The 14,490-nt window shown below is 34.5% G+C and overlaps 1 protein-coding gene across 1 annotated transcript; it reads left to right on the top strand.

Annotated features, from left to right (window-relative positions):
- The first annotated feature begins 243 nt into the window (after window positions 1–243).
- kiss1ra (KISS1 receptor a) lies at window positions 244–14,248 on the top strand. Its single transcript, XM_032564335.1, has 5 exons — window positions 244–1,285; window positions 6,101–6,225; window positions 11,152–11,287; window positions 11,415–11,653; window positions 12,504–14,248. The coding sequence occupies exons 1-5, from the start codon at window positions 1,042–1,044 to the stop codon at window positions 12,882–12,884; spliced, it is 1,125 nt and encodes a 374-aa protein (XP_032420226.1). The 5' UTR covers window positions 244–1,041; the 3' UTR covers window positions 12,885–14,248.
- Window positions 14,249–14,490: the final 242 nt, after the last annotated feature.

Genomic DNA, 14,490 nt, shown 5'->3' with positions numbered 1-14,490 from the left:
GCAATTAAAAGTATACTTTTCATAGTTTTTGGTTCTGGTCTTTATTTGTAAGATCATAATTTGTTTTATAAAGATACATTAAGCAATAACGTTGCTAGGAGACTCGGACATGAAGACGTTTATCCCAAAGTCATCCAGCAGCTCGCATGCTCTGAGTTTTGTATGTGTATGTGTGTGAGCACACCCCTCTCTTTTTCCCCTCTCCAATGCGCCTGTGTGTCCTTGCTCTTGCTCATTCTATAAAGCCGGCAGCATCCCCTTCACTCTCTGCATTCTCTGTGATTTCTGCTGAAGCACAAACAAAAAGATCAACTAAGCTCTGCTGGGAGGACAAACAACAAACACTGATGCTTCAGGTTATTTCCTTTTTTAAACAAGAGCTTTTTTTCCAGCCACAATTTTATCAAGACCGCAGAGCAAGACTTAACTCCTACACTGATCTGCATCTTTTTCATTTCTGATTCATCAAGTTGCTCCTTTACAGGGTTTTTTACAATATACAAAAGCGCTGAATGCAAAAGGTCCGGATTTCACTGGAAGGAGGAGAGATGGAACAAGGAGAGATTTAAATGAGCTGTGGATTCTGTTTGTCATGACGAAGCATGGAGAAGACATCTGTTTGCGTCTCTGCACACTGATTCCTGTTTGGTAGCTGGCTTATCTCACAAAACAGTAACATCGCGTGCTTCGAATCCTGCTTTTGAGAAAAAAAATAAATCAACTTCTGCTCTGAAAATGCTCCTTCTCATGAACTTTCAATGCAGGCATGATGTCTTTCAGGATTTCACCTTGAGCGGAATTAGTATTTGCTTTCAAACTTAGGAGTCATTTTACATGCAGACGCCTTCTCTCAACTTATGTTTTGCATAGAATTAGACCTTCTAGGTGCATTTTCTTCTTGTGTTTTCTTCTCTTGTTTTTTGCCTGAGAGCAAACTGGACTTAGAGCAAGTGCATTGCAGCTGACACTCTCTCCTCATCCACAAGTAGCTCTCTATTTTTGTCATCCTTCCTTCACTGCAGTACCTTCCATTCTGACACAATGTTCGAGGAGCTTTGGAACTCCACAGATCAGGTTGGCCTCAATGGATCAGAAGCAAACTTATCTCGAAGACGTTCGTATGGCATAGAAGAGGACGGGAACCAGCATCCTTTTCTCACTGACGCCTGGCTGGTACCGCTCTTCTTCTCTCTCATCATGCTGGTCGGACTGGTGGGCAACTCTCTCGTTATCTATGTTATTTCCAAACACAGACAGATGCGAACAGCCACCAACTTCTACATAGGTAGGCAAAAATAACGTACATCTTAATTAGTTTGTGGAAAATGTGAAAGAAACTGACATGAGGGTGTAGGATGGGATTTACAAAACTCAGTCAGGAAAAGTCGGACTTATATCAAAACTGTTATTTTACTGTAGCCAATAAGTACAGATAATAAAGCCCTTCCTTCCTTTGTTATTCTGCTTACTGAACTAAATTTTGTTGTGTTATTAAAGCTTAAAAGTGACAAACGGTGCGAAGAGTAGTTTTGACCAATTCTGTCTGCAAATAAAAGAAAGCTTGTTGCTATTTTTTTGCATTCACTCCCTCCTGGGAACAGGTTAAGACTGCAGGCAAACCACTCCACATATCTCCTGCATGCATTCATACATGCATAATGTGTTCATAATGCCGTTCCACATGGTCTTGTTGAAAAATGTATGCATATGCCTGAAAACATGTTTTTAAAGCAGCATATTTTAACAACTCAATGTCTTATTTGAATTCATGTTGCCATCACACAGATTTCTAGGAGCAATTATGTTCATTTCCTTGTAAAAGCATTATCCACCTGAACTTCACACTTTGTCTTGGTAAAGCCACAAACATCAACATAGATTGATATTTGTATTTAAAGTGTACTATTTCCTTCAGATAATAGTTAGATTTTGTACTTTGGTTTACCTTTAGTTTAGCTCCAGTATTAATTAGTCTTCTCTCTCAAGTTCCTTTGCCACAGCTGTTATACATCGCATCTAATAATTCTACCTTGCACTTATGTCACTTTACTACCCTGTATAAGAAAGCAAGCAACCAAATACGCTACAACCAAAACTATGTTTCACCCTGTGGATGGTGTGTTTGGGGTTCAAACCGTTTTTCAATTAGTTTCCAAAAAGTGGGTTTTATTTCACCCAAATAAAAAATGATCACTCAATTAATGCAGGGCCCTAAAAATAGACAGAATAAAGAAACTAAGCTCAAGCCATAATGATTATTTAACATGACACAATTTCAAGCTTACTATTCAAACAAGATAAACTGACCTAACGTATAAGAAACGAAGGTGGCAAGAACACACTTGGAATGGGTGAAGGGGAACATCAGCTTGTAAATTTAAGTAACAAACAGGAAGTAAACACACAGTTGAACATTTAACCTTAATTACTAATAACCTCAGCAAACCTCTCAGGCTCTTACAGAACAGCTGGAATGACTTTGATTAAATCACACACACATACGGAGTAGATGACTGTTAAAGGAAATGGTTGCACAGCAATTTATTTAAGCAACAGAGTATATTGGGCTCCACACACACATGCACACATCCCTTTTAGCATGATTAAATAAGATGTTGTATTTTTTGTTGAAAAAATACACATATTTATAAAACGTGCAGCATCCTTTTCAGTCAATCATTCACCACATAAAAAATGCACAGATGTTTGTTTTTAAATTGTAATATGACAAAAGATTTAAAAAATTCATACTTTTTCAAGGCTCCCAACACGATATCATCACAGATAATAGACAGAAATCTTATCACAGTTTCTTACTGGTTCGGTAATTAGCCTTAATAAAATATTAAACTTTTCCTAATTGCCCACGTCTTTTAAAGTTGGTGGGCATGTTTGCCAGGCTTGTTACCAGGCTTATATCACAAACATAAAGTACAAAAAATATGCAAAAATGTATTAAAGGGCATAATTTCACTAAATTAGACTTCATGCAGCAGCAAACATAGCACTGGTGGAAAATGAAAATGAACTGAAAAGCTACATCTATTTTCAAAACAAACTTACTGACACCTCATTTACACCAAATTATGAGGTACTGAAATCAAATGCAATCCAACGGTTGTATTGGCAGATTATACTTTTTAACAGCTATAGCATCATCAGCATTAATGGAATTGTGCCAATGGATAACATATTTGTTTACATCTTAATAAAAACGTTAAACGTTAATAGAAATGTCTCATGAAAGTGGTAAAATAATAAATATTAAGCTTGCTGTGGCATTTCCAGAGGCATAGCTGCTTGCAACAAGCTGCTGGTTTTTATAGGTCAACAGCTTTGAGTGTAAAATGAAATTAACTTGTAATCCTTTTTGCAGGGTTTTCCTGAAATGTGGTCATGTACAGGTTGTTTTAATTTAAACTGTTGGAATTTAAAATATTACTAGTAATTAATATTTGTTTGGATTAGTTATTTACATCTTATGCAGCTTGCCTTTATTGAAACAAAGTTCACCATAAAAATAGTTGTAAAATAATAGCGTAAAATGAGATCATCCACCCTGTTCATATTTCATGTTTTTTCTTATTATTCAGAACACGCAGATTTGCAATCTGGAATGTATTTGATCTATATGCCATTACTAAGCCAGCGGTGATTGATTTACCTGAGTTTGCTCCACAAAGTAGAGTGTGAGAGAGGGGGGGCAGTAAAATAAATGTGATCACATCTATGTGAATTAAAATAATGTTTTTGCAGCTCTGTGACTCGGTGCATAAAGTCTGTGTATCTGTGTTTGCACACTGCACTCTGGATGAGAGGAGAATTCGATCTTGGTTAATACATCCCAAGGCCACTGCACTGAAACTGTGTAATATTCAGCATAATTTAATTAGCAACCGCATCATCTACCAATCTCTCCAACAATATGGTTAAGCGACAACAATGTGATTAGATCAGCTCTTCAAACAAATGGGGAATAGTGTCTGGCATGCTTGCTGCAGTGATGGATGCATGAGCCGGACTGCAAACCTCTAACTGACATGTTATCAAAACATAAATGTATTTTTTTGGGCTTTGGCTTTACGCTAAGAATTAAAATTTTGGAAGCTGCAAAGACCCACAGGCAGTCCATAAAATGTTTAACACACCTTCAGTTTATAACCACCAAATAATACATTCTCTTTCTGAACCAGCTTCTTGGCACCTGATTTCAAAAGCACAAGGCTAAACTAAAGTCGTACAATATTTTATGCACGGAATTTAACTTGATTGGATCAGACTAAGCAAGGATGCCAACCCATTTCTTAGCATTTATTTCAAACTTGTAATTTTGTGTCAGGTTTTTAAAGGACATTTTACAAGCTTTTTATGCCTTTTTGAAAATTCCAAATATAGTAGCTTTCAAAAGCATACACAGTGCCAAGTTGAAATTAATGTAACAATTATGGCTCTGATTGTGCTCCTCTTGATAATATCATTAGGAAACAGACACCATATTAAATACCATACAACCATTCTTTCAAAAAATACTATTGGATAAATATACAGAATCCACCAGCTTGTTTAATAAAGTGAAGTATTTGAACACAGTAGAGGCTATTATGGTCCATCATATCTTAGACTTGGTATCAAACACAAAATGAACTTTGGATTTCAACAATTCTATGTTATTATCGAAATAAACTAATTTTCTCTTACTCCATCCTCACACCTACAAGGTGGTTTCCTCAATATGACATTTAAAAAAAAAAACATTTGGGAAAGAGAAGAATAGTTGTAATATGTTATTTTTGGATGAATTTAGACAGAGAAATCATGACTTTGTCACCCATTTGAACTATCTATTTTTTTTTTTTTAAAGCTACAGGTGAGAAGAAGTCTGGTTCTCAACATGCAGCAGACACCATTTGGTGATGTGTAAATGTGATTGAGAACAAAAAATTAAAACATCACTGACATAAAGACACAAAAGATAATCAGGCTCTGGATTTTCTCCTAGTGCAAATTAAACATGATAGCTCTGTGACTTAAAAGGTGGTAAAAGCTACCCAGTAATTTAGTTTTTAGGGAATAATTAACAAGACTAAAATTACAAATTGAAAATTGGAGAATGCCAAGCCACTATACCAAATAGGACCACTGATGAATAAAGTGTATGAAACTGGTTATCGCTTCACCATTGCACCTGCAGGTGGTTGACTTAAGAGAGCAAGTGAAAGTTTTTCTCCTAAAAGTGGATGTGATAGAATCAGGATAAATGGGCGATATTTGAGTAGGTGTGACAGGGCTCACTGATACTCATGGGGAATGAAAGCTGACGTGCATAACAACCTCTTCAGCTACTGTAGCTCAAGTTGCTGAAAGAGGTAAAACTACTTCTGACAAAAAGGTTTTAAGATATACAGTCTGTTACAATTTACTGTGTATGAGCAATAGCAGGAGACCACTCTGAGTCACAACAATCCAAATGTTATATCTGATTGGTGCATCTAGTTTTTTTCCTTCAGGGAGACGCAACAAATCTATTTGTGTCAAATTTGTAATCCTGCAGGTCATTAAGAGACACTGAGTGAATGTGTCTAAAAACAAATATTCTAGTTTTGAGCAATTTTGACTCAAGACTTTTAAATCACAAACAACAGAAAAATTATTATATTATTATTCTCATTTATAAAATAAATGTCAATGTAAATTTATTTCACTGTGAACTGTAATTCTTGTGTGCAATACAGTTTGTCCTTCTTACTGGGGTCAGAACAGTACAACCAATATCCCTGGAAAAATATATATTCTGAGGCTGTTATTAAAGAGAAAGTCTTAACCTTTACTATGATGTTTTTTCCCTGAACATCAGTAATGTATTTTTAACGTCTAACTTTATTCAATTTTACTGCCAGAAAGAACAGCAAAAGGGACAAAAATACAGATGGGAAGCCAAAAGAAATACTACTACTAATAAAAACAAAGTAAACAGTGAAAAAGGGCTTTTTAGTTTTTGCAATATAAAAGACTGGGCTATTATAAGGCTTCTTAAATTATAATGCATGTGGACTGATGTAAGAGAGAAAATTACCTGACATCTACTTTTCTTTCCATCTAGCAAACCTGGCTGCCACCGATATAATCTTTCTGGTGTGCTGTGTCCCCTTCACTGCCACTCTCTATCCCCTCCCTGGTTGGATTTTCGGCAACTTCATGTGCAAATTTGTTGCATTTCTGCAGCAGGTAACATAATTATGTTTTATACAATATTCTTATTCCTAAATGTTGGTTCCATTTCTTTTAACTTTTCAGTTTGCACTGCATTCTTTTATTTCTATTCATAGTGCTCACTAGTAATTTACCTATTCCAATGATATCACGTGCTTGTCCTATAGGCTGAAAATTACTAATATCAACTAAAAAGTCAAAATTGTTTTAATTAATAAAATGCTATAGGTCTGAAATTGATGTTAATAATTTGTTCATGAAAGTGAAAATCACACATCACAGGCTAATATTTGAATGTACCATCACAGTTACTATTGTTATTGAAAATGGTTCAACAGCAGCAATTATTTCTGCAGTTTTTGCTTTTAAACTGTAAATTTCAGCTATTGTAATGAAATGAATATTTTTTTGCAGATTAGTTCAATTGTGATTGTACTGTACATATTAAGTAAGGAAGAATAATTGAAAAAAGTCCTAAATAAACAGACTGAACTTATAAGAGCCCTTTCCAGTCTTACTAACCACTTTGAGCGCAAGACCACTCAAAGTGCCTAGCACTGTATACACATTCACAAACACAAATAAATGCAGGCAACTTTCAGTTAAGTACCAGCACATTAACATGTGACAAGAGGAAGCTGGAATCAAACTTACAACCTTCTTTTGGGGAAAGGACTACTCTACCAGTGAGCCACAGTCACCCACATTCAGAGTACAGGCTGAATTACAGAGTAAAGCTGAATAGACACGCTCAATGTTGATTTTTTTTCATCACACTGGATGCTTTGATGATGTCATTTTCAGCAACACTCAGCAATTGAGAACCTCAAAGTTGTGGTTTTGTTTGACTCAAATAAACCCAGACAAACAGCTAAAAGTGTCACGTAGTTAAGATTAAAGCCAAGCATGACATTCCATCGCGTCCATCCTGAGTTGTATCATGGCTTACTCAAATAAATAGAAATTCAATTAATGGCCCGAATACAATGAAAACAATTCAGGTTAGATGTACAAATCTATCTATATTGTGGCTCTGTTATTTTATTTATTTATTTTTCTTACATGTGCAACCTTTGGATTTAGGTAATGTAGTCAAAAGATCTTCTTTCAGGGTTGACACTGGCTGAGCATAACAGAAGACAAAGATCAATGAAAACAAAGACGCTTAATTAGTAAGAAACTGGTGGAGAGTGGCAATGAAACCATTTGAGCTTAATCACAGAGCTGCACAGCAGGGAAGGAGACAAATTAACACAGCAGGAGTGGAACTGAGACACAAAAGGATGTTTAAGTCCAAAGGGCAAATGCCTAGCACAAACGTAAGGAGAAAAACCCAAGCATTGAAACATTAAACACAAAGGAATGAACTATATGGGAAGAACTAAATAACAATAAACCATAACTGATCACAACAACATACTTCAGATTAGACAGAGAATCTTAAAGCTAAGCATGAAATAAACCAAGATATCAAATAGTATCCAACCCAGAAATTAAGAAAAATACAAAACCCAAGTTCCATGGATTAGGGCAGTATATAATTATTAGAATTTTGTAATTTTTAACTCTTTTTTAAAATTTCTCTACATGATTGTTATTGCTTTGTTGTCAGTAGATGACAGGTCTTGAAAGGGGAACTGCAGCCCCAAAAAGGGGGTTGCTGTTAAATGCTGACTCATTATCCAGACTTTACATTGTCATCTCTTTTTCAAAGACTTTTGTGCAGCTCTGACTGCCGATGGGTGAACTTCAGTTTCAATTACACAAAGATGCGTCCATTTGTTGGAGGACTTTATCGCAAGTGCTTCAGGGTTGTACTATGAGCAATAGGAGTCTTTTAATGGCAGAAACAAGTATATCTATTCTACACAGACTGAAAATTCTCTCTATACTGTGAAGATGTGTTGAATCAGAACTTTGCTCTATACTCAAGTCTATCTTTTTCCATGCATTTTTGTCTTTCTGAAAGGTGAAGGAAGGTCATCACAGTCTGAATAAATCTTCAAAGAAATGGCATCTGTGGAATCAGACATTACCCCCCTCAAAGCCAGATGATAGCAGAAAAGCTTCAGTATAATACAAGATACAAGTATCTTCCTAGATAGATGAAACCATCTTGTAAAGAAGTGCAAATTTCTATGATTCAAGAAAAGCTAGAGTAACTGCTAATGTATTTCAAAAGTACTCTTGAGTTTGAAAGGACATGTATAATCTTAGTTTCAACTTTTCCCTTTCAGCTGTGTTTTTAAACTGAGACAAATTAATTTCTGTTCAAGATTGAAAAACAAGAAGTGTGGAAATTTTTTTTTACAAGAATAATGCATCCAAAATAATCAGAATGTCACAGAAGATTAATGGAGAGATTTCAGTACAGGTCTTAAATCAATAAATATCAAAACTCTGTTTGTTTCTTCCCATTCATGTTAACAGCAGGCATCCTTCCTCAAGTTTCTACTTTTATTTTTATTTTTTCCTGTCCTCATCTCTCGTATGTTCACAAGATTTATACATCTCCAAACAATCATACACCAATATCATTACTCAGACAGGTCCTGCACCTGTGCAGTTATAGCCAGGCGACTGAATACATTGCTGCTCGTCTTGTCACCATGGAAACACTGAGTTGTTAAATGTGAAAGACCGACCTGGCTTGCAACATTGAAAGACTATGGGGAAGTCCCTACACAGGATTAAACATGGACTTTCTACAAAGTTTTAAAAGACAGAGCCAGTTACTGCGTACAACATAATGCACCACTTTTACTCACAGTTGCTTTATACTAAATTAAAGCTCTAATAATGAAAAGCAAAAAGTGAAAGGAGTAAGAAGTAAATTGCCAAAGCAAGAAGAAGTAGTATAAATAAGATTCTGCATATTAATAAAAAAAAATAATGGATAAATCAATTAATAAATAATATAGAAAATAAAAAATAGAACCAACAATAGAACTTAGTAGATATGGATGAGTTTTGGTTTAAGCTTTTGGACCTTCCACTACTCCAAAGATTTTTTTTAACTTCTCCAACATGTTAAAAATCATCTTTTGCCTTTCTGCTAATTTCTTGTGTGTAGCAAAAGGCATATTATTTGCAGAAAAAAATAAAAATAAAATAAACAAAATCAAAGCAAGTAAAAATAAGTAAAAAATATTTAATATTTGACTGAATTATAATTTGGATGTTATAATGCCAAAAATACTCCAAACTCAATTTATGTCAGTATTTTTGAATTTCCTCCTGTTTTACTTTTTCATTCAGTCTAAAGTAATATGCAATTTTTTTCCATACATTAACCTTAGTATTAATCAACTTTTCATAACCTATACATACTGTATTTACTCAAAACTTTAGTTTCTTCACCTGTCACAGGTATGAAAAAACTATGGAGAAAAACTCATATTTTCACCTTTTATTTAGCAGTTAAACACAGTAATAAATAGGGCTGTGATTCTTTATGTGGGTCAGTGCTGGGCAATGCTGTCAATAAAAATCCGATAAGCATAGTATGGTTTGCTTTAAATCACACAACTAATTCCTTTTTCAATTTAAAGAGGTAGCGAAAACTGGATTTGGAGCACTGACCGTATTACATCAGGGTGTAATACACTGTAAGTACTGAACATCGCAGGGAAGAGATCATTTTCTCAGCAGACTTAGTGCTGAACTTACCATGACCCCTTTCAGTCTTTTATATTCAATCCTTTGAAATCCTGATGTGATGTGCCAAACCTCTGTGGGGTAATGGGTCCTGGCATCATAACTACAAATAACACCAAGACAGATCCAGCAGGAGGCAGAGGTACAGACTGTTGGGAAGAATCATTTCTTACTTTAAAGTACATGTCAAACAGAATGGATTCATTTTTCACAAACCAGCATTTATTTCCACTCAAATATCAGAGTCAGGGTGCCTTTATTGTCAGTGTACAAAAGGACAACAGAATTTCATTTCAGTACAGCCTGTCCAAAAACCTATTATATACAATTCAGACCAAAGGTTTGGACACACCTTCTCATTGAATTCAATGAGAAGGTGTGTCCAAACTTTTGGTCTGTACTGTATATTAATTTAGAATTCTTATATTAATATATTCCAGTAACATCAGAGCTGAAATGGACATATAAAATAATATTAAGTTAATTTTTAGTAAGTACTAAATTTTAACTTAGTAAGTAATATTGTTAAAATTTAGTAATTACTAAATATTAATTTAATACTTTATCAAATAAAGTAGTAAGTACAGTTGATGCTTTTCAAAAATAAGGATTGATTGATTTTTAATTTGCTTCTTTTAATTTCTAGCATTAAATTATTACATTATTGTCTTGTTCTAAATACTCTCAAACCCCTTTTAAAATATGGTTGTTAAATTGTCTATTTTCCATTTATCTCTTTGCACCTCGTTGTCTCTATTTTCATGTCTGAAGATAATTTTCGCAATTGATGTTTATAACATCAATTTATAAGCATGGTGTTATCATCACCATGCTTGCAGGGAACATCCTGTTCTTATAATAATTAAATTCTTTTTGAAATGACACACCTTTGTATGGATGACCTGCAAGAGTAATAATGTCTATTGAACTTTTTCACAAGAGAGAACTACACTGACTTGCCTATTCGGTCATGTCAGACCTCATTAACTCTATTAAAGAGTTTTCTCTCAACTTTTTTTTGTCAAAATACTTTGACTTTATTCTAATTATATATATATATATATACAGTGTATATACAGTATATATATTACTTTCTTTCTCCTGCCCCTAATACTCTGTCGTAAAAAAACAGCACAAAATCAGTTGTGACTAATTTTCAGTAAGTTTTGTCTGTCATTGTAAAAATAACAGGTGTTGACATCATCTCCTCACCATAACTGTGTTTTTACATGTTTAAGAAACATGTTCTTATTTAGAATGTGTTCGGCTGTGTTTCATTCTTAGGTGACAGTACAAGCCACATGTATCACCCTGACTGCCATGAGTGGAGACCGCTGTTACATCACTGTTTACCCTCTCAAATCTCTCCGTCACCGCACCCCAAAAGTAGCCATGATAGTCAGCATTTGCATATGGATTGGTATGTTGCATTGCTTTTACCTCACTGCTAGACACAAAAAATGAATAATTGAAAAACAAAATGTATTTAGCATGTGTGACTGACTTAGAGTTTTGTTAAAAAAAAACAACACATCTGCTTTGCCCAGGCTCCTTCATCTTGTCCACCCCAATTTTAATGTACCAGCGGATTGAGGAGGGCTACTGGTACGGTCCGAGACAATACTGCATGGAGAGATTTCCCTCCAAGACGCATGAGAGAGCATTCATCCTCTATCAGTTTATTGCCGCCTACATGCTGCCGGTTCTCACAATCTCTTTCTGCTATTCGATGATGGTGAAGAGAGTAGGTCAACCCACTGTAGAGCCTGTTGACAACAATTATCAGGTTTGGACAAAGAGAGATTGAAAACTGTTTGTTTTTGTGTGCCTAAATTTTAAAATGGGTTTGAATCAAGTCTGTTTTGAATGACTGTTATCAACAGTTTATTCATAATGAAACATATAGAAGGTATACACATATACAGTTTGCAGCTGCCTATTTATTTAGGCAGTTGTAGAGTTCAACTTCTATGAATAAAATGACCATGTAGACAACAGAAAAAATTACTACAAAGACTTAAGCTTGTGAAGAAAATTTGATAAAAGGGATTTCTAAGGATGTTATGGAAATAAATGAAACCACATTCCAGTTAGAAGGAATGTTAATATGTGTATAGTTATTGTATCATTACAAAATTATTTCACCCTAACTACAAAAATCACGCAAGGTATTAAACCTGTGATCTGTGGATCTGCAGCTAACATACATGAATACTTATGTAGATTTCATTTGAAATACAACGGAAGACATAGGCTGTTTTTCTTTAGTAACATTTAACTTTTATAATTGAACAGCCAGGAGGATTCCTACACAATCTTTTTAAATTTGTTTTATATTATTTTCTATATCTGAATAAATACAGTAAAAAAAATGGGCATAAAACATATTTGCCTTAGCAGATTTTATTTCTTTACCCATTATATAGGTATTACATTGATTTATATTTAAATAACTTTTACCATTGATTGGCAAAATAATACCTTTATTTTTAATAATTTAGACATCAGTATTTATTTGTTTTTTAATCAGGTAAGGGCCAATTGTAATTTTTCAAACTAAAAACCAGCATCAACAACATAGCCTCTTAAATAAAAAATAAAAAAATAGCTGATATCTATTGTGATATCTTTCTCAGGTCAACCTCCTGTCTGAGAGAACCATCAGCATCAGGAGCAAAGTCTCCAAGATGGTGGTGGTGATCGTCCTTCTCTTTGCCATCTGTTGGGGTCCCATCCAGATCTTTGTGCTTTTCCAATCTTTCTATCCAAACTATCAACCCAACTACACAATGTACAAGATCAAGACCTGGGCCAACTGCATGTCCTATGCCAACTCCTCAGTCAACCCCATTGTTTATGGGTTTATGGGAGCCAGCTTTCAGAAGTCTTTCAGGAAAACCTTTCCATTCCTTTTTAAACACAAGATCCGGGATGGTAGCATGGCGTCAAGGACTGCCAACGCTGAGATCAAGTTTATTGCTGCAGAGGAAGGCAACAATAATAACGCTGTGAACTGACTCTGAGAATTTAAAGATAAAAAGTGAGATTGTTGTTTCCTGAGAAACTCACCTGTCAGCCAGAAGATCCTGTTGTAACCGACGGAGAACAACAGATTCATCTTGAAGGAAAACACTGTGCTCGGCGTTCATTTTCATGTTGTATTAATTTTCATATTTAAGCAAATGAATATGAACTGTTATTTGAAACTGCAGTTGGTCAAAAGTTTATAAAATACATCTGCAACTTAGATGTAAATGTATTGCTTTTGCTTGAGCTCAGTTTATGTTAGAATCAGAATCAGCTTTATTGGCCAAGATTGTGTACACAAACAAGGAATTTTACTTTGGTTTCAAATGCCTACAGCATACAGAGATTAAACATAGATTTGTGAATTTAAATTATTTTTTTCTTTTTTTTTTCCAGAAAAGCACAAAATACAACCAGGTGTAGTCCTGAGGCATTCTGAGGAACAACCTTGGATCAGATGTCAGATAACGTCAGTTGCTTGACAAAACCTGATCTTTTCTGGGTTTTTAGTAAGTATGTGCTCTGTGTTGACTCTTACAGGGACCAGATCTCAACAACTGGTGGGCAGGCTCTAGCTTAATGGTTTAGCTTTTGTCCAGGTGTTAAGGGGATCTGATGAAGTGAGTTGCAACTGCAAGCTATGGAAATAAATAAATAAATAAATAAAATAAAGTAGTACCCACAAGAAGTAGTGACTACTGCAACAGTAGAAGCATCCCATTGGTGAGGTACTCAGTCTTGATTACTTACAGCAAAAATCAGAAATTTGCCTCAATGATAAAACAAATTGTTCTAATTTTTGCAAACAAAACTTACTGTAATATTTTGCACATTTTGTATTTGGGCAGACTGTGATCATATTTCTAACTTACAAATAAATGAAAATTCTGGTGTTTCTGTTTACATGAAGCTTTTTCTGACTTAGCTTTCTTTTCTTTTAAAGGCTAAATTACCTCACTAAGGAGCTAATAAATATCATAGCTTATGAAAGTCACATTAAGGACTGATTATTATCAGGTGCTGGTAGTCTGAGCCAGAATAAAGGGAATTCAAAAGGCTTTTCATAGTCACACAGCAATTTACATCAATTTTCTCAGAATTACTAACTGTTGAAGTATTACTTTTAAAACTATTTACAGTGTATAATATAATTTATTGTTGGCATATTGTGCAGTTTTTTTGTCATAACAAAACAGATTTTTGCTTTAAAACTTTGTGATTGTTTATTTACCATTTGATTGTTTTCTGTGTATGCAGCAGTTAGAATTATTTTAAAGTTGTTTTATATCTGAAATTTACCGAAAAGTCAATGTCAAGTCATTTACTGAACTGGTATTAAAAAATATTGATTTTATTGTTTTAATATTCTAATGAACAGCTCATAAATACAACAATTTAGGAGTGAAACTACGGTAACCATTGGCAAAAAAGAAATACAATCGGATCACAATTGTTTGTCTTTCAAACTACTTGTAGTTTGAGAGACAAACAGAAAAAATCATTTCTGACTAAGAATGCTTTTGAAATGTATTCATACCTCTTAAACCTTTTCAGATTTAGTCTCTTTACAAACAAAGGTTACAATGTGATTTACCA

This window comes from Xiphophorus hellerii, chromosome 6, assembly GCF_003331165.1.
Source record: "Xiphophorus hellerii strain 12219 chromosome 6, Xiphophorus_hellerii-4.1, whole genome shotgun sequence".
Classification (NCBI taxonomy): Eukaryota; Metazoa; Chordata; class Actinopteri; order Cyprinodontiformes; family Poeciliidae; genus Xiphophorus; species Xiphophorus hellerii.
The sequence above is the reverse complement of the archived record's forward strand: the minus strand, read 5'-3'. Positions and strand labels throughout refer to the sequence as shown.